Source organism: Sus scrofa, chromosome 6, assembly GCF_000003025.6.
Source record: "Sus scrofa isolate TJ Tabasco breed Duroc chromosome 6, Sscrofa11.1, whole genome shotgun sequence".
NCBI classification, from domain to species: Eukaryota; Metazoa; Chordata; class Mammalia; order Artiodactyla; family Suidae; genus Sus; species Sus scrofa.
The window spans coordinates 36,520,752-36,545,448 of record NC_010448.4 but is presented as its reverse complement, the minus strand read 5'-3'; the positions used below and the strand labels follow the sequence as shown (position 1 = coordinate 36,545,448).

Sequence of the window (24,697 nt, the reverse complement as noted above, 5' to 3'; positions counted from 1 at the left end):
TGTGGCAATGCTGGATCCTTTAACCCACTGTGCCAGCCATGGGTCGAACCTGCCTCCTGGTGCTGCAGAGACTATCAATACCATTGCACCACGGCAGGAACTCTGAGGCTGATTTTTTTAAAGAGGGCATCACGAGTGAATCATTGGATAGATAGTGCGCAGATATGACAAAAATGAGAAAGTGATAACTCAAATCTGGGAAACAATATAGAGAAAGCAATTTCCATACCAAGTGGCTAAGTAACTGTGAAGCACCTGAGAGGCTAAGAAAGTGCTAAATACATATTGCAAGTCCTGTTACGCATCTCTCCGAGGAAGAGGGGAAAGTCCTTCCTCCTCTGAAACCCTCTCCCTGCCTCCGGCTCTGACAGTCCGCACCAGCGTTTTTTGCATTTCTCATTAATTGACCATATTGTGCTTTGGATGTCCATGTACGCCTCTGTGGGTGTGGAGGTGTATACGTGTGTGTGTGTTGCATCATTTATGAGAGAAAGTTTGCTCCTAACTAACCCCTGCAGGACCTGAAATTACTGGTGAAACATTTGGAAAAGTTCAAGAAACACTGTCAGATGAAATTTTTAAGAATATATCATTTTGCCCCAGAACAGCTGTCATCTCATTCTCAGTTCTAATAAAAACGAGGGGTAACCTCCAACCAAGTTTTAAAAGGAAAGTGCAGTGGGCAGTGCTGAGTTCATATGTTTCTCACCTCGTGGCTTCGGCTTTGTGGAGGAGAAACGCGTGGGGACCTGCTAGTGGCAGGGACCCTTTCAGCTTAGGGCAGGATGCCCGGGCGGAGAGCGCCCCCTGCCGGGGCAGGTGCACGCGGAATAGCAGAAAGCGGCAGAGCAGCCCTTTGGGGATTTGTGGACAGAACCCAGGGCAGAGCCCAGAGTCCCTGGGTGCGGTAGGGAGAAACGGCCAGGGTGTTTCCCACACCGGGCATCACCCGACCCTTCACTGGCCGCGGGCTCTCACCTTGGAGCTGCGGAGGAGGGCCCGAGCGATGCAGAGCAGCTGTCGTTCCCCCACCGAGAAGTTCGAGCCGTTTTCCATAACTTCCGCTTGCAGGCCTTGGGGAAACTTTGAAACCTGTAATGTCGGGGAAGATGCCCATGGGCCACTGTGGGATGAGCCCTCACCGACCCCCTCGTACCTCTCCTGTCACATTCCGTGACACTCCCCCTGTCCCTACCCTCCAGCCACTGGCCTTTCTCTTCCTCAACTGCGCCCCTCTCACCCCCCTCATCTGGAGTGCCTGTGCCTGGAATGTTCTCCTAGATCTGTGCCCTGCTATCCCCTCAGTAGTTGGTCTCCATGGAATGTGCGTCTTTAAAGAGGCCTGGCCTGGAGTTCCCTTGTGGCGCGGCAGGTTAAGGATCTGGCGTTGTCACTGCAGAGGCTTGGGTCGCTGCTGTGGCGCGGCTTTGATCCCTGGCCCAGACTTTCAACATGCCCACGGAGCCATAAAAGGGCAGGGGCTGCTTGACCACCCACTGCAGTGTCTGCAGGTCTCATCACTACCTACACAGCACTTGCCTCTGTCCAAAAGCATCTCCCTTAAATGTCAGCACTGGGAGGACAAAGCCCTGCTCCCCTCCCCGCTGTTCTTCCTACGCTTCCTAAACTGGAGCATGCCTGCTTTACCGCTGGTGTCCTTAGCCTTTATCGAGGAACCCCAAACCATCTCATCCCTGTGAGTTTATTTAATCCGCGCCCCCAAGCGGCAGCATCTGGAATACCCCGTGAGAGGAGCCCGAAGGAGGCTAGGGCCAGGATTTCAGCCCCGCGGCTGCTCACCTTCTTGCTCAGGGATGTTCTCTCCAAGGCACCCCAGATCTGCTCATCTGTGCAGCGATCAAAGGGGTCCAGGTTCAATCTGCCGCGGGAGAAGAGAAGTGTCTGATCAGCACGCTTGACTTTGAAGTGGTCATTCTCTTTCCACTCCCCCCTTCCCCCCCCCCACAGCATGTGATCAAGGACAGTTAGAGCTGGATTCCTGGGTCCAGAGAAGCCCATGGACCTCCTACGAGTGGTCTTTCTTGTGCTTTCCCAGTACCCCTTCCTTCTGCAGACCGCAGCCTCCACCCCTTGCTTCAGGATCCCCTCCTTTCTAGCCCTCAAGGCCACGTGGTCCAGGTGGAGCTCTACCGCCAGCCCCGGAGTAGAGCAAGGCCTCAGGTATAAGCCAGCCAGCACGTGGCAATCCCTGGCCACAGTGATGCGCTGGGGGCGGGAAGGGGGCTAATCAGAATGTATCTCAGGACTTGGCTGGTGATCACCAGGAAAGAGGCTTGTTCTTTCTCACTGTCGGAACAGGAGAGGACGCCCCATCTTGCCTCTGGTGTGGGGCACACAGAACCCCCCAGGGCCCTCATCGGAGCCTGAGAATGAAGTCAAGGCAGAGTGAAGGGGACACTGGGCCCTTGAATCAGCCTTGGTCTTTCCAGGGTCATGAGCCAAAAGAGGCCCTTTTAGCTTAAGCTGCTTGGGGTGTATGCTGTTTGTGTGTGTTAGAATATACATACTGGTTATCATTTTAACCATTTGTAAGTGTACAGTTCAGTGGCGTTAAATACATTCACAACGTTGTGTAAAGATCCACTAAAACCCATCATCATCAGTTAAAAACCCTACCCATTAAACAATCTTTCTTTTCCCTACTCCCTGGTTTGATCCCTGATCTTGCTCAGTGGGTTAAGGATCCGGTGTTGCCATGAGCTGTGGTGTAGGTTGCAGACACGGCTCGGATCCCGCATTGCTGTGGCTTTGGCGTAGGCCAGTGGCTACAGCTCCGATTACACCCCTAGCCTGGGAACCTCCATATGCCGCGAGAGCAGCCCTAGCAAAAGGCAAAACGACAAAAAAAAAAAAAAAAAAGAAGAAGCAGCAGAAATTGAAATGCCTCATTTGCATGGTATTCGACTGTTTCCAAAGCATTGTCACAGGTGGGTCCACTGACACCCTCTTCCCCATGAGATGGATATACCCCTTTTATTGATGAGAAGGTTATGGCTTATCAGGGTTATGTGGCTTGTTCAAGGTCACACTGCGAGTCAGTCTGACAGACAGGCTGAAATCAAAATACGCAGAGTTCGATGGAACTTTGAAGGGCCAAGAACCTGGGTCTCCCAGACTCTGGTCCATACTTGCCACTGCAGGGGGGGGGACTATCAGTTGTTAAGGAGCTGGACTACCTGGGGTTACATATCATCTTAATCATTTATGTGTGTATCCCCTTAAACAAGTCCCTTTTCCTAAGTTCAGTTTCTTCTCCTATAAGGGGGGGGGGGGTAGATGAGGGAAATAATAATAGTGCCTACCCCACAGGGCTGTTGTGACAGTTAAATGATACAGAATATTAAAGCCTGGGGAAGGCATATATAGATGCTCCATAAATGTTATTTCCATCCTTTTACTACTCCTATACCAAGGCACCATAGATTTGGCCAAGTTCTACCTTAACACGGAAATCTAGCACTAAAAGTTAGCTCAGTTCTCCAAAACGAAACAATCGTTACAAAATGCTGTTCGTTCACATATTATGCACTCTCCCTGGAAAGACTTCCTCCCCTTTCTCTGCCAGGAAAGCTCTTAGTTATCCCTCAAGACCCGACTCAAATGTCCCCTCTCTGGGAAGCTTTTCTGGATTTCCCAGGCAGAATTTTCCCTGAGCACCTGGTTCCTATCTCTGATCTAGAGGTTACCTCCTTGTCTTATCATCGGAGGAGTCCTCATGTCTAAATGCCCCCAGGTATGAGTCTACTGTGAACTCCTGCAGGGAGCAAGGGCAGTGATCATTCATCCATAGCCCCAGTCACTAGCACAACGTCTGGACGTGGCGGAGGCTCAGACAAGGCAAGTTAAATGGATGAAAGGATGAAGGGATGAATGAACAATGAGTAAATAAATAAACGGGTGATCGGAGCTCTGGGGTCAGTTTACCCTCTTGCCTCTAAGGATGCCCCTTAAGTATGGGGTCCAGCTTCATTTTCAATGCCTCAGTCTTCCTGTCTCCACGCCATGGGCTCCCATACAGCTAATGTGTGCTGTCAAGTAGCTGCACTAAACTGGAGGAAGCTTAGGCTCCGAGTTGACTTTCAAGGAAATAGAAACAATGGAGAGGAGGCTGAAAGATCCAGTTCTGTCCACTTCACAGACAGACTGGACTGAGATGCACTTCCTAATATCCAGCCTAATCATTCCTGTTGGCTTTACCCAGGCGGGGAGAGAAGAGAATAAACCACATCCAGACATGGAAGGACATGGTTAAGCCACAGAGCTAGTGCCAAGAGTGACCTGATATCTGACCAATCCCATCAGGGTGTTTTTCGGTTGTTGTTTTTTTTTGTCTTTTTGTCTTTTTGTCTTTTTAGGGCCACACCCATGGCATGTGGAGGTTCCCAGGCTAGGGGTCAAATCGGAGCTGCAGTTGCCAGCCTACATCACAGCCACAGCAACGCCAGATCCGAGCCACACCTGCGACCGACACCACAGCTCACGGCAACAGATCCTTAACCCAGTGAGTGAGGCCAGAGATCGAACCTACAACCTCATGGTTCCCAGGTGGATTCGCTTCTGCTGTGCCACGATGGGAGTTCCCCCATCAGGGTTAAAAAATAAAAATTCCACCTGGCTTTTGTTTGGGACATGATGGGTTACAAAGTGCTCCTGTGTATATCCAGGCCTCATTCAATCCTCAAGGACACCCTGGGGAGGGGAGTCAAGTGGGCATGAGAGAGCAGAGGCCCAGAAACTCGTGCTCTGGCCACAGCTGATCCGTCCTGGAACCCCTCCCATAAACCCATCCTCTGCCCAGGTGGCCTCAGCCCAGCACTCACCTGATGGTCCCTGACAGCAGGATAGGATCTTGCGGGATAACCGAGAACTTGGACCGCAGGTCCTCCAGGCCGAGGCTGCAGATGTCCACGCCATCAACAAGGATGCGGCCTGCGGCGGGTTCCACCAGGCGGAAGAGAGCCACCCCTAAGGAGGACTTCCCTGTGGGACAAGAGACAAGCGGGGCTCCATATCCTGAGTCTGCGGAACGGGCAGCACAGGTCAGACCTGACGCACCCTCTCCATGGCCTGTCCCTGGTCATCATGAGCCCTGGGAGGGCAGAAGAGGCCTGGACACGCCACCCCAAAGTGTGCCGGAAATCATGCTGCTTCTTATCACCTCAACCAGAGGGCAAAAATGGAGCCCCTGGAGAAATCCTACATTCTGTTTCACATACATAATGCTATTGTTGTTTTTTAACTTCTTTGTCACCATTAAAAAAAAAAAATCCAAAGACCCAAATGCAAATATTCAAACTGCATGCTTCTCTTGAAAGGCAGTAGAACGGACAACACTGGTCCCATATCTCCTTCAGGCAACGGGCAGCTGGAGCCGAGGGAAGCTGCAGCCTTGAAAGAGTGGTGTTTAAGTTCATCACGGCCCTCCTCCCCCGCTTTCATCACACCCCAGGCCCATTTCATGCATCTGTGTTCTTTGCTGGGCTCCAAAGGTATTTCGGTTTTCAACCTCTGCCTAAAAGACAAGGTCAAGGTGAGGGGCAGCCAGGTGTCTTGTTCACCTTTGTGTTTCCATGCCTGGCAGATAGTAGGTGCTCAATAAATACCTACTGGATGAATATAGTCAATTGGACCAATATCTACTGAAAGCTTCTGTATGACAGACCCAGCCCTCTCAAGCCATCTGCGGGTGAGAAATAGAAAAGGAAGAATGCAGCAAAGACTCCAGCTGGGAACTCTTCACCTTGCAGTGGTACAAGGCCTGCAGGGGCTAGAGGAGGGGGAGACCCAAGAGCCTCCAAGGATCCCAGGGGGCTACCTGGAGGAGACAGCTCCGGAAACACAAGAATGGGGCAGGAACCGAGTCTGAGCAGTGTCTTTGAACAATGCCAAAAGGGGGAGAGAGTGACCCTTGGGTCAGATCTCCAAAAGTGACAGGAGAGGAAGGGAAGAAAGATGGCAGCAAGGAGAAAGAAAAGGAGAGGCAGGTGGAGAAGGAGGAGGCTAAGGGAGGCCTGGGGGGTGGCGGGGAAAAGGAAATGAGGACCCCAAAGTCATGCCCACTCTTCACCCCCGCAGAGCCTGGCACACCCCCCTGCTTGAAGGGCTCATCCCTGCACCCCCGTTTACCCTTCCCATCTCCCCTCAAGCTAAGTAACGTGAGTCGGAAAGAGAAAGACAAATATCATATGAGATGACTAAGATGTGGAATTGAATAAAAAAATGATACAAAAGAACTTCTTGGGAGTTACCGTCGTGGCGCAGTGGTTAACAAATCCGACTAAGAAACATGAGGTTGCGGGTTCGGTCCCTGCCCTTGCTCAGTGGGTTAAGGATCCAGCATTGCCGTGAGCTGTGGTGTAGACTGCAGACGTGGCTTGGATCCCGCGTTACTGTGGCTCTGGCGTAGGCCAGTGGCTATAACTCCAATTCGACCCCTAGCCTGGGAACCTCCATATGCCGCGGGAGCGGCCCAAGAAATGGCAAAAAGACAAAAAAAAAAAAAAAAAAAAGAACTTCTTCACAAAACAGACTCAAAGATTTCCAAACCAAACTGATGGTTACCAAAGGGGAAACTCTGGGGGGAGGGATCATATGGGAGGTTGGGACTGACTTATACACAGTACAGTCTATGGAATGGATGGATACACAGCATCTACTGTGTAGCACAGGGAGGTCGCCTCCATCCTCTGTAGTGACTTATACGGGAAAAGAATCTGAAAAGGAATGGATAGATGTTCATGTATAACGGACTCACTTTGCTGTACTCCTGAAACTAATGCAACACTGTAAGTCAACTATACGCCAATCCAATTTTATTTTTTAATTCTTTTTAGCAAGGTATAGTTGATGTATGACGTTGTGTCAATTTCTGCCGTACAGCAAAGTAACCCAGTCATACATACATACACGTGCTTTTTCTTATATTATCTTCCATCCTGGTCTATCCTGAGAGATTGGATAGCGTTCCCTGTGCTACTCTAATAAAATTTTAAAAAGCGAACAAACAAACAAAAACCGTCAGCCTCAGAGCCCAGGCACCCACCCCGACACTCTCCTTCCGCATGGCATCTTCCCCGCCCATGGCAATCTTTCCCATTTCCTTATTTGACGGCCTGTGAACATCTGTCCCCTCCCCTGGAACCCGTGGCAGCAAGAACTTTGAGGTTCACTCAAAGCAGCAGCAGGGTCACGTGGCTGCAGGTCACGGCTCCCACTGCTGGGGACAGGTCACAACATCCCTCACTGTTCAATGAAAGTCTGTGATCCACAGATTCTGCTCCAGCACAAAGTGAGAACCCAATACATATCCGAGCGAGCACGTGTCCCCAAACAGGTTCATCACCCAGGGGCCAAATTTGAGGATGGAGGTACCCAGGACGCTTCGCTCACCAGAGCCTGTCCTCCCCACGATGCCCACCACTTCTTGGCTGCGAATCGTCAGGCTGAGGCCCTTGAGGACAATAGGCGAGTTATTTCTGTATCTCATCTGATAGTCCTGGAATGTGATTTCCCCGCGTGGTGGCCACCCAGGTGGACAGTTCCCGCCTTCTAGGTGCAAAGGAGCCTCAGGGACACATATCTTATTTTTAAAGAGAAGAAAAAAGAAATCAACAGCTATCGTCAATGTCTGCCCATCCCCTGCTGACCCACCCCAGCCTGCCCTGCACCAGGGTCAAGCCACCGCTGTGAGATCCGAGGAACAGTCCAAGGGGAATAGCCCCTCCCCCCATGGCCTGAAATGCACACGATCGTATCCCCAGAATGAGAAGCCATCTAGCTAGTCCCGTTGTTATTAACATCGAGAGCTCTCTCCAATGTATTGTATGAGGCTCCAAAGAAACAGAACCCAAAAGAATGATAATAAGGGCAGCAGACTGGGGAGTTCCTGTCATGGTGCAGAGAAAATAAACCCAACTATTATCCATGAAGATGTGGGTTCGATCCCTGGCCTCGATCAGTGGGTTAAGGATCCGATGTTGCTGTGAGCTGTGGTGTGGGTTGCAGATACAGCTCAGATCCAGTGTTGCTGTGGCTGTGGCATAGGCTGGCAGCTGTAGCTCTGATTTCACCCCTAGCCTGGGAACTTCCACATGCCCTGGGTACGGCCCTAAAAAGCAAATAATAATATAATAATAATAATAATAATAAGGGCAGCAGAGTGAACTCAGCCTCATGGGGTGTGTTTCCTAGCTCAGAGCCACTGTGCAGATTTATCCTCTCTCAAGCCCCATCCTAGGAGGTAGGCAACTTTAGGTGGTTCCACACACAAGGAAAGAGAGTCTCAAACAGGTTAAATGACGTGTTAAGATTACATGGCTGATGAGCGGATGGCCAGGGGTTCAAACGCAGGGCTGCCTGAGTCTAAGCCCACAACTCTGCATTGAGCACGTGGAGAGAATGATGGGGAGGAAGCAGGGTCATCTGGCTGCAGGTCACGGCTCCCACTGCTGGCGCCAGGTCACAGCATCCCTTAGTGTTCAATGAAAGTCTGTGATGCACAGATTCTGCTCCCAACAAGGGCAGAAGACTGGCTTCAAAGGGCTCCACCCAGCCCTGGGTGTATAATCATAAACAAAATGCTCAGCCTGGCCAAGCCTCGGTTTCCACCTCTGGATGTTGGGGATAATAATTCAGTTTAACCTCTTTAAATTGTTTTGTGATTTCGTGAAATAATCTTTATATCATGATACTGAGCTGTGGACTCAGTATTTACTATGGGCCAGGCGCTGTGCCAAATGCCTTATGTATCATGTTATTGAACCTTTTTTTTTTTTTTTTTTTTTGGTCTTTTTGCCTTTTCTAGGGCCACTCCCGCAGCACATGGAGGTTCCCAGGCCAGGGGTCTAATTGGAGCTGCAGCCACCGGCCTATACCAGAGCCACAGCAACTCGGGATCCAAGCCGTGTCTGCAACCTACACCACAGCTCATGGCAACACCAGATCCTCAACCCACTGAGCAAGGCCAGGGACCGAACCCGCAACCTCATGGTTCCCAGTCGGATTCGCTAACCACCGAGCCACGACGGGAACTCGATGTTATTGAATCTTTGTAATAACCCAATGAAGGAGATGCTGTGATCTGCTCCATTTCAGAGATGGGGAGCCGGGAAGCCAAGCCACAGGGTAATGCAGTTGGTTCAAGTGGCAAAGCTTAGACCTGAACCCAGAGGATCTGGCTCCAAAATCTGGGCTCTGAACCACCATTTCATAAATAGAAGCAATAGTAATGAAAAGTATCATTGTCACCACTATTACTGTTATGGTTGGGCAAACCTCTCACTTCTAAAAAGGGCAGATTGTTCCCTCTCCATCCAGGAACACCATGAGGGACGTGATCAACATGAGCTGATGGGTGTGGAAGATGATACCCGCCAGAGATGATACACACAGGTCCAGGGAAGATGGGGAGGAAGGCCCAGGAGCCCCAGGTGCCTCTTGGGAAAATCTCTGCTGGGGCTTGCAGAGGCACCAAAGCTGAGCCCCAGGCTGGATGTGGAGCCATCTAGATCTCCCTGCACAAAGCCCAGACCTGTGTCCCACCTTCATGTACTGCAGCATCCTCTCCACGGATGTAAAAGACGCCTCTGTCTCTGAACACATCCGGACACAGGCCTGGAAGTTGGTCGCCAACTGGAACAAAAGAGAAGCATCAGGCTAACAGCCATGGGGTGAGCTCAAGTTCTCAAGGCTCCTGAAAATGGAGAGCTGCCACTCTTCCTGAGCGGCTCCTCAAAACAAGACAACGTCCCTTACAGGGATGAAGCAGACATCTCTGATGGCCCTGAGCCCACTTCTGAGTTGAACTGCATCAGTAGTGGGCAGCTGTGGGCCATTTCACCTCAGGTACGCTCTGCTTTCTGCTCAAAACCTTCATCCATACCGCAGGAGCCTGCTCAGCCCATGAGTGGCACAGTCCAGAAACACAGGAGTGATGGCCCGTGGGCACAACCCTCAACCAATGGGGAAAGGGGCCCATATGTAGGCTCCTGCCCCTCAGCCTTTGGGGGACAATCCTGGAATGGTCCATCTGCTTTTCAGGAGATGTAGGTAGGGTGGAGCACTGGTGACCTCGGACAGTGACGGCACTGACACTCTCATGGGGGCTGTTCCCCCCTGCCTGTCTCACGCTCCTGCTCTCTTGGACCAGTTTCCTGGGAGCACTGTGCGCATAATCTGGCTGCATCCCAATTCTTGTCTTGAGCTCTGCCTTTGGGGGAACCCAGGCTAAGAGGAGTCTTGGGGATTCATGGAATTGGAGGTACCACAGATGAAGAAAAGGGGGCCCAAATAGAGGAAATGGCACAAGGAATCATCCAGAAGCTGGAGACAGAGCTGGGGTGGGGGCCCCAGTCTTTATGCTCTGCACCCCGAGGCCGCGCAGAAATTGCTGGGCAACAACTCCATTTTCTATTCAGTCAACAAACTCTGATGGGGGTACTAGCCCAGGCTCCACACTTTTTGGCTGGTGGTGGTGTTTTGTTTTTTGTCTTTGCTTTTGTTTTTAAGCTATTTCATATCCAACTCAACAAATGATTTTAGCACCTAAGAAGGGTGATGGATGGTGCTGGGCTTTGTCTATTGAAAACCTTCGTGTTCCTAAACTTCTACCTATTAGAAATTAATCTCAGCATCAGTAGCATCTTCCACACTTAAAAAGAGCTCAACAAATATACATAGCGATGTCAGGAGTTCTCTCCTAGCACAGTGGGTTAAGGATCCAGCATTGTTGCTGCAGCAATTTGGATCACTGCTATGGTGTGGGTTCGATCCTTGGTCAAGGAACTTCCACATGCTGTGGATGTGGCCAAAAACATATCCATAAATAAAATAAAATAAACAGTGATGACAGTGGGCATCTCTTGGTTGCTTCCTCTATATGATTTCTCCTTTCTATCTTTCTAATAGCCCTCATTTCCCTTTAGGGAATCTGAGTTTCTGGGGAAGCTGACTATACCTGGATTAGGAGGAGGTCGAGTACCTGTGTTAGGCTAAGCTCATTTGTACATTATCTCGCTCTTGCCACTGTGAGGGCAAAGGCAGTCACATGACCTAATCCAGACTGATCACTGGGAAGACTGGCGTGAAGAAATACTCTTTTTTCTTGCTTGACCTGAGCAAGAAATGTGAGGGCCTGCATTAAGAAAGGCAGAGCAGAGAAATAGAGACTTGGGGTCTCCGGTGACATCACCCAGCTGCTAGGTTAAACTTCGCCTGGCAGGCTCCAGGCTTAAAGTGCAACAGACATAAGCCCTGCCCTCCAGGAGGGCCCCGTCTCAGGGCGGAAACAGACAGAGCCACAGAGAATGCCAGCAGGGAGCAGGAGGGGGCAAAACATGGACACTCCACCACAGAGTCAGCACATGGCACCGTCATGGCCCCAGAACAGTCACCAGACAAGGGCCACAGGGAAGGTTTCCCAGAGGAGCTGGCACTGGAGTTACATCTTTAAGGAAAGGTAGGATTAAATGGGCTAACCCTGGAGGAAGAGGGGGTTCCTACTAGAGGGACAGAGTCTCGAGAGTAGTCACATGGAAGCTCACATTCAGGGCTGCAGGCCATTGGGCTGTGGCTGAAGCAAAGGGTGCATACAGGCCCTTATATGAGTCAGAAAGGACGGCCACCCTCCTGAAATGACATTGAGCTGGGAAAGGAGGCCAGGGTGCATTGGGAGGCTGCTCTTCCTCCAGTCAGGGTATCAGACACAGCCTATCAACAGCTGGCCCCATCTTCCTTCCTTGCTAACACAGCCTTCATTATGGTCAGGTGTCTGGTGGCCTGGAGCTCCAGGGAGACGTGGTTACTCCCAACCAATCATGTCAATCCTGCTCCTCTTGCCAATGACTGATTTAGGAGGGAGCTGTATCATAATTCTGGCCAAGAAAACAAGAGGAAGACTCAGATGGGAGTATTCCAGGAAGCTATGCCTTGTTCTTATAAAGGGGCACATGGAAAAATTCTCCCCTCTCCAGTCTATGGCCATTCCTGGGTGAGGATGGGTTGCTTGGGGGCTGCAGCAGCCATTTTGTGAACTTGAGGAAACAATCCCAACGATGGAACCAGAATGGGATTTCCCCCTTGGGGATGTCAGAGCAGAAAGATAAAAGGATCATGGGTTCATGCTGGGACAGTAAATTGGCCAACAGAGAACAGCCCTACCCCAGCCTTCTGGCCACACCAGATAAGTTCCTGAATTGTTGAACCCATTGGGAACTGGTTCTACAGCTTGCCTTGGCTTGCAACCCAGAACATCTAGTATTTTCTGATAAACCTCTTAGCCACACAGCGTGTGACTCCTGCCTCCCAAAGCCTGCACATAATTTCCTGAAGAGTGCATGCAGACGTCAACGAGGTCCCAGTTTGACCAGTGGAGGGAGTGCCTGTGGGTTCTGGGGCCAGATTGGAGGGCCTGGAAGGCAGGACTGGTGCATAAGGAGATAGAGTGTGTCTGGAGGTTGTAACCAAGGCTGTGATGTGAGAAAAACTAGAATTAAAGATGACTCTGGAGAGAGGGGAAAAAATAGGATGAAAAGGAGCTTCCAGGGCAGGGGAGGCGGGGAGGTTGTCAGCCGGGGATAGACATGAGATACGCAAACAGGGCAGCAGAAGGAAGGATGAGCCCAGGACAATTCCGAAGCTGTCAGGCTTCCAGACAGAGAGCCACCTCGGGGTCCCATGGTGGGACGGCTGGCTGACCTTGAGCGGATGTGTGTGAGCGGGGCACTGGGGCAAGCTGAGCCTCTGCCTCTGCTGCCAGCACAGGACAACCTGGGCCACGCAGTGCAGCAGTCGGGGGGGGGGGGGGGGTGTCTCTGGCCTTGGTGATTCCATGTCCCCCAGGACCCCAGTGTGGCACCTCTCTCGGAATTCTGGAAGGCTCAGGGGCACATGTGCATGTGCACATGTTCATTTGAGAAAAGAGAGGTGTGTGTCTCACCTCGGACAAAGCTGTCTCTCAACAGCTATGGGAACACGAGCAAGTTACTTGACTCTGGAAACCAGTTTCTTAACTGCAAGCCCATTGCAATAATAGCTATTATTTAACACGTTCTGGGCCAAGCACGTGTAACATGCACGCGTAAACCCTCACGTTTACACACATTCCTCCCGTTTGATTTCAGAACGCTGACCCATCTCCCTTCTACAGAAGAGGAATTCCAGGCATCTGGAGGTAACAAGGACCCCCAGAGTCACACAGCTGATAAAGGACAGAGCTTGGACCTGCAGGTTCCAAACCACACCTTCTTATGCCTTGGCCACATCTCATGGAATAGCGGGAGAGTTCAATGGAAGAAAGCCTAGCAAGTGCCAGCTCTGGGTCAGTCCCCTGGCCATGGCACCGCGTGGCTATGTGCGGGCATAAGCACCGTGCACAGGCAGAAGGGTCTACACACAGGCGTGGACGGGTGGGCACAGCACTGCAAGGGTGTGCAGACATGCACCTGCAGCAGGGCCCAACCAGGAGCAGGAGGAAGCTCTCTGAGTCAGAGACTAAGCGCCACAGGCACAGAAAAGACGGTTAATGAGACCCATAGGGGAAGGGCGCCTCAGAACTGTGCAGCCTGGTTCCCCAAGGCAGCCTCACTGCCCTTGGTGGGTAGCCCCCCCCAAGACTCTTTGGACATGAACCTTGGCCCCAGGGCTGGGTGTGGAGGAACTCAGGCCATGAGGCATGTGACAGCCCCTTGAGACACCCCCTCGAGGCATCAGGATCCCCTCCGGAACCCATTTTAAAAATTAGATTCCTGGAGATCCCATCATGGCTCAGTGGTGAACAAACCCGACTAGTATTCATGAGGACTCAGGTTCGATCCCTGGCCTTGCTCAGTGGATTAAAAGATCTGGCGTTGACATGAGCTGTGGTGTAGGTTGCAGATGCAGCTCAGATCTCTTGTTGCTGTGGCTGTGGTGTAGGACGGTAGCTGCAGCTTTGATTCGACCCCTAGCCTGGAAACCTCCATAAGCATATGCCACAGATGCGGCCCTAAGAAGACAAAAAGACAAAAAAAAAAAAATTTTTAGATTCTAGGAGTTCCCATTGTGGATCAGCTGGTTAAGAACCCAACTTAGTGTCTGTGAGGATGCAGGTTCCATTCCTGGCCTCACTTAGTGGGTTAAGGCTCTGGTATTGCCACAAGCTTCAGCTCTGATTCAACCCCTGGCCCAGGAGCCTTCCTATGCCACAGGTGAGGCCATAAAAAAAAAAAAAAAATAGATTCCCAGCTCGGCTGGGCTCTGGAGCGTGATCCTCCTGTCACTCCCATGGGGTGTCTCAGTAAGCCTGCCAGGCTGTGACGAGAGCTGTTTCAAGTCTAGGCACTTTGAAGGCTGAAAGGCCCTGCTCCAGAGGACGACTGGGGAACTGACTCTTTTTTTTTTTTAGGGCCACACCTGCAGCATATAGAAGTTCCCAGGCTAGGGGTTGAATAGAAGCTATAGCCAGTGGCCTATTCCACAGCCACAGCAACACCAGATTAGAGCCCCATCTGCGAACTACACCACAGTTTATGGCAATGCCAGATCCTTAACCCACTGATCAAAGCCAAGGACCATACCTGCATCCTCATGGATGCTAGCAGGGTTTGTTTCATTGAGCCATGACTGGAACTCCAGAACTGACATTTTTAATAGCCTCCCCAGATAACTCAGAAAAGTCTGACAACTGAATCAGGGTACAAAAAGCAAAGTGAAAAGACACCAGACAGGAAACCAAGAGGTCAGGGGTCTTGCCTTGGCTCTGCCGCTGAAGCTTTGTCCATCTAGACTCAGTCCTTATCCTCTCTGAACCTCAGTTTCCCCATTTGCACAAAAGAAGGGTTGGAGTCTGTTGCCTGTAGGCTCCCCTTCAATCCCAATATTCTATGATTCCATTAAACACCCTTTTTAAAAATCTTTTTGGCCATGCCTGTGGCACGCAGAAGTTCCTGGGCCAGTAATCGAACCCATGCCCCTGCAGCAACAACATTGGATCCTTAACCCACTGTACCCTCTGGGAACTCCCTGTTAAACACCTTTAAGTTCAGAGGCTAATAAGGAACCAGAACAAAGCAGAAGACTTTGCCCATAGTTCATGAGATGACGAATGGCCAAAGCCCAAGGTGTAACAAAATCCCACAGACCTCCCCGAGGCTGCCCACAAGCTGCAGGTCACCCTCCTGCCCCGCCATCTGAAAGTCCCTTCCTCACCTGCAGGACAATGCTGATAGCCATGGCCTTATAGGCATAGGGGACAGAGGAAATGTTGAAAATCGTGAGCAAGGCCACCACCAAGGTTAACAGGTTGGTCATGAGCTCCAGCCTCAAGGACATCCATCGTGTGGCAGACAGAAACATCAGCATGTAGTTACTCTGCTCATCCACCAGCCTTTTAAACCTGAGAAAGAAAGGACAAACTGACATGTGCTTGCCTAACCCAGGGTTTCCCAAAGGTGGATTCCGGTGGCTGCCTCCAGCATCCAGCTCCCCACTCTCAGCAAGGAACCAACAAAGAAAATTGGGGGGATTCCTCCCTACTCCTTTCTCAGCCAAGGAGTTCACCTGACCCCAAACCCAGGAGTGAGCTCTGACCCATTTCAGCCTTTATGATGGGTTCAGGATGAGTAAGTTATCCCCGTTGGCCCAATGAGAGTGAATGAATGTCCAGATTTATGAGTGAAGGGAAGTGATCCCTTCCTAGCACCTATCCACCCTGTGTCTGTCTTGTTCACTGCTGTAGCCCCAGTGGGTGCTGAGCACCCTGTAGGTTCTCAGTGTGGACTGAATGGATCCATCCTTTCAAGATGTCCTTGGTCCTTGAGTCTCTCCAAGGCCACTGGGGGAGCTGGCACCATGGTGCATCCAGTAGTCCAGTTAACTGAGAACACACCATCACCCATGCTCCAATCTTACCAGGCTTTAAAGCCAGCTCAGATGCTACCTTTTCTCCAAAGCCTTCCCTGATTCCCAGGAGTGGGATCTTTCCTCTCTGCACTCCCATGGCATTTTACCTCTTCCTCTCCTATACTGTCTTTCACATTCAACCCTATAATACTACAAAAATATATGTCTGTGTCTCTTGCCTCCCACTAGACTGTAACTTTCTTATAGTTCAGTGAAGACCATGTTTGTTTGATCTTTTAGGTAAGTTTATATCACCCAATTAAGCCTCAGCAACAACCACAGTATTTGTTTGTTTGTTTGTTTCAACAAACACCCTCAAGGCAAATCTATGGGTGTGACTAGTGAAGGAAATTGTTATTTAAAAAACTATTGTTCTTTATTGCTGTATTATGATTAGATACCTGTTTAGAAGTGAAAGAAAAACCAATGCGATAACTGCTAACAGAGCAACACCTCTTATTATTAATTTTCTTAAGATATATAATGGCCACTGATCTTTAAAGTTGACAAAAATTTTTCATACCACATTTTTTTAATTCGTAAAAGCACCATCTTCCAGTTGAGGTTCTGGAGGCTCAGAGAAATATATGGAATAAAACACATTTTCTCTGATTCCTCTGGTGATGCTATTCCCAGATGTTCTATTTCCTACCTTCCTGCTCTCCACAACCCCCAGAGTCCCCATCATCCTCAGATGGCAGAGGGACTCACTCATTGATGAAGTCTTCCACTTTCCCATAGACATGGATGGAGCTTAGGCCGTTCAGACAGGTGAGGATGTGTGAAAATAAAGGGGAGCGGCTATAGTGGTCCAGTCTCTTGAACACATGGGAAGCCCTCTTGAACATTCTGCAACAAGTATGGGAGGGAGTGACCTGGGCTATCCACCTCTGGGACCATCCAATTCTAGGTTGGTCCCAGACTCACACCCGAAGTCACAGACCTCATTCACAGGCAAAAAGAACAGACTTACCTATAAAAAATGAGGCAAACAATGAGTAACACAACTCCTATCAGCAGGATATAGGGAGACAGCAAACCAACCATCAGTAGGATGAAGATCACCATGAAGAACAGGAGTAGAGACTGTTCAACCACAATAGGGAGGAACTGGTCCAGCTCATCCAAGTCCCCTGCAAAGCAGTTCAGGAGTCGGCCTGTCGGGGTTGTATCAAAGAAACTCATAGGGCAGCGGGACACCTGCAAGGACAAAGGCAACCCAGGTTAGGAGGGTTGCTCAGGAGCCTTGCTCAGGACTTGAGGAAGAAGCCAGGTACCCTCAGGCTCTGAAAAAGTACAGGATGCCACCTGAAGGGTGTCTGGGGAAGACTGTAGAGCCATGGCTAAAAGCAGGGGCTCTGGGGACAATTTGCCTGGACTCCAGTGCTGCCCAACTCATCCACCTGCTGCTGTGTGACTGTGGGCAAGTTCCTTAATCCCTCTGAGGCTCAGCGTCCTCATTTGTAAAATGCAGATGATCTCAATGTTTTGGAATTGTGATGAGGATGGCATAACTCTGTAAATATACTAAAAACCTCGAAGTTGTACAATTTATGATTATGTGAATGATATCTCAATAAAGCTATTATTTAGAAAAAGGAAGGAAAGAAGGAAGGAAGGAAGGAAGGAAGGAAGGAAGAAAGGAAGGAAGGAAGGAAAGAAGGAAAGGATAATACATTGAAAGTGCTCAGAATAGTACCTGCCTCCTGGTAAACATTCTGTTAATATCAACTCTTACTTTTTTCTCAGATGGGACCATTTTCACTCAGCATCACCAAAGATTAGTAGCAGCAATTCCACTGCAATTGCCGAAGATGGAATCTTGGATGGATTTTTTTTTTTTTCTGTCTTTTGTCTTTTGTCCTTTTAGGGCCGCACCTGCGGCATATGGAGGTTCCCAGGCTAGAGGTCTAATCGGAGCTGTTGCTGCCGGCCTACTCCGGAACCACAGCAATGTGGGACCTGTGTCTGTGACATACACCACAGATCACAGCAACACCAGATCCTTAACCCACTGAGTGAGGCCAAGGATCAAACCCATAGCCTCATGGTTCCTAGTCAGATTCGTTTCCGCTGTGCCACGACAGGACCTCTGGAATCTTGGATGGATTTTAACAATGACTGCTCCTTCTTGAAGGTGGTATCCCATCTTGACCTCTAAAAGCAGTGGACAGGAGGCCCTTTGGAGATCAAAAGGCATACTAGAAAAACTCTAACAAAACTATCTAGTTCATCCTCCTCATTTTTCAGATGAGGATACTGAATCCCAAAGAAGGGGGAGCAGCCTAATGACTTGCTCAAGGTCACTCAAGCAGTTAAGGACAAAAACACCAGGCTCCCAGCCTTCCCTGACCCCCAGCACAATCTCTGTATGGAAGGTATTTCTTAAAGGGTAAAGGCAATGGCCTGCTGATCACTTTTATTTCATGTATTGATCTGATATGGCCAAAACTAAATAAAGTAATGAAAGGAGAGAGGAGGGAGGAGGAATGAATAAATTATATTTTATTTTTTGACTATTTATAAATTATAATTATTTGAGTCATGAGGTGTCCCTTACAGGAGTTTCCATGCCTGGATCCTGCTGATCAAATATAGTTCACATTCATGGTTGCTGTCCAAGGTGGGTAGTGGGAGCAGCAAATGTCAGACTGTGCCCTTCCTTGCTTTCTTTCTCTGCCTCTCACTTATCTTTGACTTTATGTCCAGAGTCTTGCTCAATACATGAGCTAAAGCAATAAGAACTGTCACAATGAATGTGAGAAATCAGAGCAAAAGGGAAGATATTCCATGCTCCTGGGTTGGAAAAATCAATAGCATAAAAATGGCCATATTACCCAAAGCAATCTACAGATTCAATGCAATCTCTATCAAATTACCCATGACATTTTTCACAGAACTAGAACAAACAATCCAAAAACTTGTGTGGAATCATAAAAGACCCAGAATTGCCAAAGCAATCCTGAGGAACAAAAACCAAGCAAGAGGCATAACTCTCCCAGACTTCAGGCAATATTACAAAGCCACAGTCATAAAGACAGTGTGGTACCAGTACCAAAACAGACATACAGACCAATGGAACAGAATAGAACCCAGAAATAAACCCAGACATCTACAGTCAATTAATCTTTGACAAAGGAGGCAAGAATATAAAATGGGGAAAAGACAGTCTTTTCAGCAGATGTGCTGGGAAAACTGGACAGCTGCATATAAATCAATGAAACTCATACCATGTACAAAAATAAACTCAAAATTGCCTAAAGACTTGAACATAAGACAAGATACCATCAAACTCCTGGAAGAGAACATGGGCAAAACAGTCTCTGACATCAACCTTACAAATGTTTTCTCAGGTCAGTCTCCCAAGGCAACAGAAATAAAAGCAAGAATAAACCAATGGGACCTAATCAAACTGACAAGTTTTGCACAGCAAAGGAAACCATTACAAAAAAAAAAAAAGACAACCTATGGAATGAGAGAAAATAGGTTCAAAAGATGCAACTGAAAAGGGCTTAATCTCTAAAATACACAAACAGCTTATACAGCTCAACAGCAAAAAAAGTCAACAACCCAATGGAAAAATGGGCAAAAGACCTGAATAGACATTTCTCCAAAGAAAACATGCAGATGCCCAATAAGCACATGAAAAAATGTTCAACATCACTGATTATTAAAGAAAAGCAAATTAAAACTATCCTGAGATACCACCTCACACCAGTCAGAATGGCCATCATTAATAAGTCCACAAATAACAAATGCCGGAGGGGGTGTGGAGAAAAGGGAACCCTCCTGCACTGTTGAGAGGAGTGTAAATTGGTACAACCACTATGGAAAACAGTATGGAGGTATCTAAGAAAACTAAACATAGGACTACCATATGATCCAGCAATCCCACTCTTGGACATATATGCAGACAAAACATTCCTTGAAAGAGACACATGCACCTATATGTTCACTGCAGCACTATTACAATAGCCAAGACATGGAAACAACCTAAATGTCCATTGACAGATGAATGGATTAAGAAGACATGGTGTGTATACACAATGGAATACTCTTTGCCATAAAAAGAACAAAATCATGCCATTTGTAGCAACATGGATGGAACTACAGACTCTAATACTGAGTGAAGTAAGTCAGAAAGAGAAAGACATGTACCATATGATGTCACTTATATCTGGAAACTAATATGTGGCACAGATGAACCTTCCCACAGAAAAGAAACTCATGGACTTGGAGAACAGATTTGTGGTTGCCAAGGGGGAGGGGGAGGGAGTGGGATAGACTGGGAATCTTGGGTTAATAGGTGCAAACCATTGCCTTTGGAACAGATAAACAATGAGATCCTGCTGTATAGCACTGGGAAATATCTCTAGTCACTTGCGATGGAGCATGATGGAGGATAATGTAAGAAAAAGAATGTATATGTGTATGTGTGACTGGGTCACTTTGCTGTACAGTAGAAAATTGACAGGACACTGTAAACCAATGATAATGGAAAAAAACAAAAATCACTTAAAGAGAAAAAAAAAGAAATCAGAGCAAAATGATCACACACACCCCCACCCCCCAGGACTCTGAGCACTCATGAGAGGGGCTTGGGAGTAGGACTCAGTTCAGCTTTGGCTGAAGGGGTCTTTGGGAGAGCCCACCCTCAGTCAGACTCAGGGGAGAACAGCAGGACCTGGGACAGGGTTTCTGGTTGCCTCCTTAAGTACCAAGATAACAGGTTTTGGTTTTCTTTGGGCAGTTTGTTGATTTTGCAGTTGAGTCCTTTTTTTTTTTTTTTTTTTTTTTTTTGGAGATAAATACTTTACTTGTGATTATTTAAAACAGCAAGGGAAAATTTAAAATCAGTAAATCTGAGGAGTTCCCACCATGGCTCAACAGGTGAAGGACCTAATGTTGTCTCTGTGAGGATATAGGTTCAATCCCTGGCCTACCTCAGTGGGTTAAGGATCCAGCATTGCAGCGAGCTGTGGCAAAGGTCACAGATGTGGCTCAGATCTGGTGTTGCTGTGACTGTGGTGTAGGCTGGCAGCAGCTCTGATTCAACCCTTAGCCAGGGAACTTCTATATGCTGCATGTGTGGCCATTAAAAAAAAAAAGTCAATATAGCTGTCAAAGGATGAGAACAAGGAAAATGTTTTAAATATGACCGTTAAATAAATAAATATGTATTTTCTGATTAACAAAAAAGAAAACCTCAAACATTTCTCAAAATACAGAATATCACTCTGAGGCCTATGCACTCAATATATGTAGACTCTGGGAGGACAGAGCCAGAACTCAAGAGACCAGCTAGCCTGTGCCACCACTCCAAGCCAGGTGGCAAAGAGTGCCAGGTGGAAAGTCTCCTCCTGCCATTTGCTTTATCTCAGATGGGGGCAAATGCCTCAGCCTCACCCTCCTAAAAGTAAAACACAGTTTGCATTCAGTCTACAAGGAACGATGGTACCTCCTCGCCTCCCAAGAATCCCTCGAAGGACCTCTGCTCTCCTCTTGAGCTCCAACCTTCCTGAACTCCAGGCAGCTCCCTGGAAATGCTCTGCTTCTGCTCACCTCTGAACCTTGAGCTGGCAACACCCCATTCACTTTTAGGTCTTAGCCGAGAGGTCGCTTCCTCCAAGAAGCCTTCTTGGATTCTCACCCTTCCTTCCACCACCACGCTGAGGTCCGGGATGTCTTCTGTTCTCATGGCCCTCTCTGCCCCCCGCATGGGGAACTCTGCCCACCATATTACAGCAGCCTATTTTCTTTCCCATCTCCCTCCTTAGACTATCAGGCCACGATGACCCAAGCCATACCTGCATTGTTCCTTTACTATTGTACCCACCCGAGAGCCTGGCACATAGGAATGTCTGATAAGTGAGAGAGAGAAAGGACACATCCAAGAGGCAGTGTGATGCCATAGACAGTTTGGTACTCTAACCATAATGCATGTGGGGGTTCAGTTTTCTTATATGTAAGATGAGGATAAAACACCCACTTCAAAGAGAACTTAAGGAAATTGTAAGCAACTCTATATGTCACAGGGCTCAGCCCATGGAGGCAAGTATTGGTAGTTGAGGACTGACCCTGCAGCAAGGGACATGGAACTTTTAAACAGGCTTCCAGGTGTTCCAGTCATGGCTCAGTGGTGAAAGAACCTGACTAGTATCCATTAGGACATGGGTTCAATCCTTGGCCTCACTCAGTGGGTTAAGGATTCAGCATTGCCATGAACTGTGGGGTAGGTCGTAGACGTGGCTTGGACCTTGAGTTGCTGTGGCTCTGGTGCAGGCCAGCAGCTGCAGCTCTGATTGGATCCCTAGCCTGGGAACCTCCATATGCCTCGAATGCATCCCTAAAAAGACAAAAAGACAAAAAATGAAATGAAATGAGATGAGATGAAAAAAATAAAATAAAACAAAATAAAATCAGGCTTCCAGCAGTAGGAGTTTCAACGCACCTACCTCATTCTCTGGCCTGCTCCCACCCACCCAGTGTACACTTGCAACTAGATGGCATTCTGGAAAACTCTATGGTCACATGCAACTATATGTCATTCCATTCTCCAAAGCATGGAGACAGTTGCAACGATCAGTCAGGGGTCCTGGGAACGATGAACAGGTGGAGCACAGAGGATGTTTAGGGCAGGGGAACTTTTCTGTGCCCGCTTAACAGTGGACACAAGCCAGTATATATTTGCCAAAACCCACAGAATGTACAACACAAAGAGTGAATCTGAATGTAAACTGCAGACTTCAGTTGATAATAATAATGTATCAATGTGGACTCATTCACTGTAACAAATGCCCAACTGTCATGCGAGGTAATGATAACAGGACACACAGGGACAAGGGTAAGGGGATAAGAGAACCCTACTTTCTCCTGCATTTTTTTGGTAAACCAAAACCGGCTCAAAAAATTAAGTCTGAGAAGAAAACATAGGCAAAACACTCTCTGACATCAACATCATGAATATTTTCTCAGGTCAGTCTCCCAAAGCAATAGAAATTAGAGCAAAAATAAACCCATGGGACCTCATCAAACTGAAAAGCTTTTGCACAGCAAAGGAAACCCAAAAGAAAACAAAAAGACAACTTACAGAATGGGAGAAAATAGTTTCAAATGATGCAACTGAAAAGGGCTTAATCTCTAGAATATATAAACAACTTATACAACCCAACAGCAAAAAAGCCAATCAATCAATGGAAAAATGAGCAAAAGACCTGAATAGACATTTCTCCAAGGAAGACATACAGATGGCCAGCAAACACATGAGAAAATGCTCAACATCGCTGATTATAAGAGAAATGCAAATCAAAACTACCATGACATACCACTTCACACCAGTCAGAATGGCCATCATTAATAAGTCCACAAATAACAAGTGCTGGAGGGGGTGTGGAGAAAAGGGAACCCTCCTGCACTGTTGGTGGGAATGTAAACTGGTACAGCCACTATGGAGAACAGTTTGGAGATACCTTAGAAATCTATACATAGAACTTCCATATGACCCCGCAATCCCACTCTTGGGCATCTATCCGGACAAAACTCTACTTAAAAGAGACACGTGCACCTGCATGTTCATTGCAGCACTATTCACAATAGCCAGGACATGGAAACAACCCAAATGTCCATCGACAGATGATTGGATTCGGAAGGTGTGGTATATATACACAATGGAATACTATTCAGCCATAAAAAAGAACGACATAATGCCATTTGCAGCAACATGGATGGAACTAGAGAATCTCATCCTGAGTGAAATGAGCCAGAAAGACAAAGACAAATACCATATGATATCACTTATAACTGGAATCTAATATCCAGCACAAATGAACATCTCCTCAGAAAAGAATATCATGGACTTGGAGAAGAGACTTGTGGCTGCCTGATGGGAGGGGGAGGGAGTGGGAGGGATTGGGAACTTGGGCTTATCAGACACAACTTAGAATAGATTTACAAGGAGATCCTGCTGAATAGCATTAAGAACTTTGTCTAGATATTCATGTTGCAACAGAACAAAGGGTGGGGGAAAAAAATGTAATTGTAATGTATACATGTAAGGATAACTTGATCCCCTTGCTGTACAGTGGGAAAATAAAATAAATAAATAAATAAATAAATAAAAATTAAGTCTGGCAATTAAAAAAAAGTTGGGCAAGGTTAGAGGTCAGCCTGTGGCCATGCCCAGTGCCCAAGCATGTACCTTGTTGAAGAGCTCGTTGTGCAGAACGGTGGATGCCTTCCCCATGACCTTGGTGAAAGACACCGAGGACAAGATCCCCATGAAGACCATAAGCAGAGCATTGAGGCCATACACCAGCTGGTAAAAGAGTAGCTGAGGGTTGTCCTGGATGTCACCTGGGTCTGCAGTGGTTCTGTTGGTCTCTCTGCTGCTATTGGTCTTCAAGAAAGGACAGGGAAGGGGGTATGATAAGAAGTATGCTTGGTCTTTGTCCCCAGTTCCGGGCACAAGGCTCCCCAAACCCTTGCAATGTCCTAAGCTGCGGGGATGCTGGGAGCATTTCTTGATGTAGCTTGTGACATGTGGCCTGTGACTCTGGTTCCTTTGTTTGCTTTTTAGGGCCATACCCACAGCATATGGAAGTTCCCAGGCTAGAGGTGGAATCAGAGCTGTAGCCGCCATCCTACACCACAGCCACAGCAACCCCTGGATTCTTAACCCACTGAGTGAAGCCGGGGATCGAACCCACGTCCTCATGGAAACTAGTCGGATTTGTTCCTGCTGAGCCACATCGGAAACTCAACCTCCTTTTTTTTTTAAATGATATATGAGAAATGGAAATGA

At 48.1% G+C, this 24,697-nt stretch overlaps 1 protein-coding gene across 3 annotated transcripts in view; it reads right to left on the bottom strand.

The window, feature by feature from the left end:
* The window catches only part of ABCC11 (ATP binding cassette subfamily C member 11), an 84,800-nt gene that overhangs the window by 1,541 nt on the left and 58,562 nt on the right, over positions 1–24,697 (bottom strand). For 2 of the 3 annotated variants that reach the window (XM_021094228.1, XM_021094229.1), the window contains exons 20-28: positions 24,095–24,292; positions 16,871–17,097; positions 16,609–16,746; positions 15,205–15,391; positions 9,562–9,651; positions 7,411–7,600; positions 4,842–5,001; positions 1,801–1,879; positions 979–1,092 (exon numbers count right to left, since the gene is read on the bottom strand). In XM_021094228.1, coding sequence (XP_020949887.1) covers positions 979–1,092; positions 1,801–1,879; positions 4,842–5,001; positions 7,411–7,600; positions 9,562–9,651; positions 15,205–15,391; positions 16,609–16,746; positions 16,871–17,097; positions 24,095–24,292 — 1,383 coding nt within the window. The remainder of the gene's footprint in view (positions 1–978; positions 1,093–1,800; positions 1,880–4,841; positions 5,002–7,410; positions 7,601–9,561; positions 9,652–15,204; positions 15,392–16,608; positions 16,747–16,870; positions 17,098–24,094; positions 24,293–24,697) is intronic. The other variant, XM_021094230.1, reaches the window with a different exon arrangement.